Below are 5,474 nucleotides of genomic sequence, written 5' to 3'. Positions count from 1 at the left end.
TTACAAAAATAAATTGAGTAAACTAGATGTTAAGCTCCAGACAGGAAGATTGTTTGCATATGTCAAATTTTCCTTCTATTGTTTCATGCTTGATCATTACTTGGTCATCCATGAATTCTGTTCTGTTCTGTAAACAGTTTAATGGACCATCATTGGTTTACAAATGTTTTAATCTCCAGACTGGATCCTGTATATTTGACCAAGGGCATCGTAGTGGGGGTGAAAGCATTTAGCAATTATAGTCATTGCATAGAAGTAAATGTTGGAAAAAGGTTGAAATGTGTTGACATTTCGGATGACATGTGTGTTGGAGGGGGGTTTTGGGGGTGGGGGCAGTGGGTAATGGGGGTGGGGCACAGGGACTGCTTACAGAATTTGTGCAACGACCCGGTATATCTGACAGATGCTGAGTCAGAGCCTTGACATCATGTGTTTTTACAGAATGGACATTTTAATTATTTACTCCTTAAGGATCAAACAGCAGTGGAGAGAAAGGACTTCCTTGGTTGAGAACTCTCAGCTATTAGGCTGCTGATAGTCTCTCTTTATATAAACACCATCCAACATCATTATCATCCTTTGTCGGAATTGATTTAGAACTTGTAGTATCTTCCACATGCTGCTGCTGCATTGTTTTGTTTAATCACCAGCACCACAAATTCAGATCATAAACCACTGAAGTTTAACAGTGTGTGACTCCCTCTAGTGGACGTTGTGGAGTATTCTGTTGTCTTTGCTCCAAAGGTTTTTGTACAGAGTTTTGGTGTTTCCTGTCACTGTGGGCCTCACAGCACAGTAGTACACAGCAGAGTCTGTCACTGCAGCAGAGGAGATCTGCAGATGAAACTCCTTTGCTGTTTTGTCATGTTTATAAGAAAACCCTGCTTTCTTTGAATATTCTGCAAGGAAAAACTGTGGAGATGAACTGGACTTCTGTTGATACCAGAAGAAGTAGTCGAAAGATCCTGAATAGTTGCAGGAGACAGTCACAGAGTCTCCTTCCAAAGCCAGCATTACATCTTTAAATGGTTTCACTAAATCCTCAGAGGATCCTGAAAAAGACAAAGATAGATTTCACTCTGATATTTCTTTAAAGTGAGAGAAAAACAAATGAGTATTTGCCAAACTGAAATGTTTTCTGAGTCATGTTTAAAATCTCCTGTTAAATTTCACTCACCAGTGTGAAACATGAAGATGATCATCCAAACTAAGCAGAGCTGCATCATTTCCACTTGTACTGAATGAACAATAGAGAGAACACAGCAGCTCTTCACTTCCAACATGAAGCCTTTCATATTCAGTTGTGGAGCTCCTCCTCTTGCTGTGCTCTGTTTCCATTCAGGCTGATGGAAGCTTTAGAAATGACAGTGATGCTGCAGTCATCATCATCCAAGAAGGTCAGACTGAAGGAGAATCTGCAGGAAACTGAAGGAATCTGGACACAAACACCTGGCTGAAACCTCCAATCTGCAAACTGTACACAACTTCTGTTGGAGCCCGAAACCTGGTTAAACTTACAGATCCCCACTACCCATAATGCTCCTGTGAATCCTCCCCCAGTGTTTCATTAGCAGCTGGAACCACAGTGACTCTGATAAAACAGGAATTAGCAGAATCCATCTGATATGAAGCTGTGGTTTGAATACCACTTCCCTCCTCTTTGAAGAGTAGTCAGATATCTGGGTTCAGGTTTTTGTACAGCCTCTTCTACACTTTGTATCACTGTGTTTGTAGAGCACAGTAGTAGAGAGCTGTGTCTGCCAGGGTTAGATCTCTGATGGTCAGTTTAGTTGATGTTGCTGATGTTTCAGATCCATATCGTTCATCAGGAATATACTTCTGATTACTCCGTGATTTTGCTCCTTTCCAGAGTATAAACTGAGGTGCCTGAAGATCAGAATGATGTTTGTACCAGTAAAGGTAAATATTGTTGTATGTTGTCTGATAGTTGCATGTGAGTGTGACAGATTGTCCTTCTCTTCCACTGACTTCCTCTCGTTCAGGAGAGATTGTGTCTCCAGCTATTAGTCCTGGAAAAAGTAGAGCAAATGAAGCCATTAGACTAACATTGTTCATGAGGCTGAGAGGAGAAGACAGTGGAAAATGGCAGCTGTACAGTGTTACTCTGTGGACACAAACACTCCAACACTCACCTATGAAGTGAGAGCAAAGTAAAAAGAGGTAAAGCAACATGTCTTTGGAGTTGTTAAAGCCAGACAGACAGCAGATGAGCAATGTTCTTCCACTGCAGTAGAATGAAGAAACTAAACAGCCTCTCTGCTGCACAGCCCTTCTCCTCAACATCAAGCTGATTGTGCTTTTAGTTCCTCAAACATTTCTGCTCTGGAGACGCAAAGAATCTCATTGGTTGAGTTGGACTTCAGTGGGCGGGGCCAGAGAATCCCCTTTTTAGAGATTGGCTGTCTACCAAAGTTCAGTTCAGCCAGTGAGATTATTTGTGCATCCAGAGCAGCTCTGCCTCAGAGAAATGTTTCCTGAATGTCCACTTTCAGTTCTTCACACCACTGTGAGACCGAGGCAGGTCCCACTAGAAGGAAGCCTACCTGAAGACCTGCTCTCTATTCTGGGAACATGGAGGACATTTCATTAGGGACGTCCTGATCAGGTTCTTTTGTCCCCTGTTCTAATCAGAGTCATTTAAAATTAAGTATCTGTCCAAACAGAGTCCCTATCTGAAACTTGTCCAAAATAACAGAGCAACAGGTTAACACATATAAACCAGTTTTTTCTGAGCAGGTATCGGCAGAAACTATTTCTTTATCAGGGAGCAGCAGAAACAGTCTGTGTTCAGTAACAAGTGTCCCTGTTAGAGTGAGGTGAAGTGTCGCAGTCGCTCATGCACACGCCCGCCTGCTGCCAAAGGTGAATTGTCCTGAACTTTTTGTACGCCTCGCGATCGATGTGCTAGCAGGTAGGGTTAGCCTCCAACGCCCTTTTCTGACCCAGAACTGTCTGAACAGGCTGTGTCCGTACACGGCACAGTTTTCAAATCCATGTTCTCACTGGATTTGTTTGGCTTCTGCCTGGAATTCACTGCTTCTACCCTCAACTACTATCCATCTCAAAACACAACCATGTCTGACATTTCATCCATTCTGCAAACACTCTCATATACTACTACTACTCAAGACCAACAGTCCAGCTATCCTCAATCTGTTCACCTCTTTCCACTAACCCTGCACCTAAGCCCTGAAAACTCACAACCCAAGACCAGCCAGTCACGTTTGCCCCCTAAGACTCTCAGTTCACAGAGGGGTCTTTTCCTGCGTACCTCATCAACCTCCGCAACTAACCAACAACATCAGAAACCACGGGCGGAGCGGAGGGGGTGGGGCTAATTGGGTTTAAGCACTAAAGAAGAAGAAAAATAGAACTCTTCTTCTTTGGCATTGTGATAGGACGCTGTTGTCTGTGCTGTTTTACTGGCGCCCCCTCAGTGAGCGAGCGTGCTAGCTAACCAGCTAGTGTTATGGACAAAGTTTGTTATGCGCAGAGGTAAACCTGACCGGCCGTTCACAGAGAGAAGCAGCGTCAGACAGTGAACAAGTGTTTCAGGTTTGTGAGTCTGCAGCTGTAACACTTGAGTTCAGTGACTGTATTTCTGGCTAGTTAGATGTTATTAGGTGATATTATCTCACTATTAGAGATGTTCGGCTGATTCTGAGGCTCGTTTCCCTCCTGTGAAGCGCACAGTTTCAACACATTGTGCCTGATCTTGTATCACATGATCATCTCAGGGCGTTTTCCAGCTGATCTCAGCACATTAGTGGGATAAGAAGAGAGAACAATTGAGAAATATGGAGATAAAGATTAGAAAGACATGAGAGAGTATGAGAAAGTATGAGGACATTTCCTCCTGGTGACAAATATACCAAGTAGCCTACAGGTGCATCTGCTGTAAAATAATTTTCTTCCATAATTTAATTCAAAAATCTCATCTTATAAATATTTCAAGCCTTTTTTTCATTTTAATCTTGATGATTAGGGCTCACAGCTCATAGAATCAAAACTCTAGTAAAACAAAATGTATTAGAATTTCAGAATAAATGATTTATTATAGAGAAATGTCGACCTGAGAAGAGCTCTTATCAGCTAATTAACTCAAAACACCTGCAAAAGTTTCTTAAGCCTTTAATCTCTGTCTGGTTCTGGTGCTCACAATGAACTTTTCCACCATATTCAGTTTTTTTAGATTTGAGATGCTCCTGTACTGATGTAACAAAAGTAATAATAGGCTAGTTTAATGAATATCACTGTCCAATCACATCACATGTCTGAATCTCATAAATATCAACCGTCAGGTTAACCCTAACCCTTTTTGACTTTTATTGCACACATGAGACTAAAGTTATTAGTTTCAGCCAGTTGTGGTGGCGTCTCGGCCTCAGTCTAAAAGTTTTACACGTCACCAGATGCAGCTGTGTTTGCTTAGCTTAAAGCCCCAAAGCTTCATAATGCTTCATCCACTCATCACCACTCGCTAGCTACTGTCAGCTGATCTGACTGTGTTTGAGTCTGAGACTGTTATTTTGTCCCCCAGATGAGTCAGCTGGGGAAGAGGAAGGACGGGCGTCACAGCAGCTGGATTAACTACAAACTGGTGATCCAGGGACTCCAGAAGAAATAAACAGTGAAAGCAGGTGAAATGGAAGAGGGACAAGAGATGAAAATGTGTTTAGAAGAAAGGAGTGAAGGGAGCACAGATGCCAGAAGTAAAGAGAATAAGATATGCATTTAATATTTATTGCATATTAAGTTTAGGGCTGAGAGAAGGACGGTGGTGACCATGAAGGAGCTGAAATTAAAGTAAATTAGGGATGTAAACTAAGCTAATGAGACGTTTTGGATTTTAATGTGTAAATGAAATGTTTAGTAATTATCCACTAATCACATAGACAAAGAGATTATTCAAAGATTTTATAAATGTTTTATAATCAAATAGAATCATGAGGTGCTGAGAGATTCCCACCTCCAGTGATGATCAGAAACACCATATTTCTACTGTACCTTGGTTATGTAACTTAAAAACAGAAACATCAGATAAGTTTTGTCTCTTTTTAGTTGCCAGGAGAGAAAATGAGTGATCTTCAACATTAGTTGTGTTTTGGATTAACTCCAGCTGGAGAACAATTAAATCAAAATAGATTGGAGCTCTACAGGACGATTATTTTCCAAAGCAACGTTCATCTTTTTCCCAGATAGTGTCTAGGTTGTTTGGCATTCTTTCATCTCAAACAGCATGAAAAATAGTGCACGTAGCCGACTTAATGGGAAAAAATCTCCCCGGGGGTGCATGACCCCGGACCCCCCTAGGTTTGTGCTAAGCCCCGAATGTTTACAGCGTCTGGCTCCGCCTCTGTCTGAAACATCTTTCCATTTGAAGTTTCTTCTTGGGTTCTATTTGATACAGAGCACATGAAGAGACTGTTCCCCCCTCAGTCTCAACTCCCCTG

The 5,474-nt window shown here is 41.8% G+C and overlaps 1 gene segment (V, D, J or C); it reads right to left on the bottom strand.

Annotated features, from left to right (window-relative positions):
• Positions 1–617: 617 nt before the first annotated feature.
• LOC119902837 lies at positions 618–1,620 on the bottom strand. The segment is given in 2 exon segments: positions 618–1,052; positions 1,178–1,620. Coding segments are annotated over 2 exon segments (468 nt in total).
• Positions 1,621–5,474: the final 3,854 nt, after the last annotated feature.

This window comes from Micropterus salmoides, unplaced genomic scaffold (assembly GCF_014851395.1).
Source record: "Micropterus salmoides isolate LMB-PRFRI ecotype aquatic unplaced genomic scaffold, ASM1485139v1 Ms_hic_scaffold_14, whole genome shotgun sequence".
NCBI classification, from domain to species: domain Eukaryota; kingdom Metazoa; phylum Chordata; class Actinopteri; order Centrarchiformes; family Centrarchidae; genus Micropterus; species Micropterus salmoides.
Note: the sequence above shows the minus strand (reverse complement) of the source record. Positions and strands in the feature narration are given on the sequence as shown.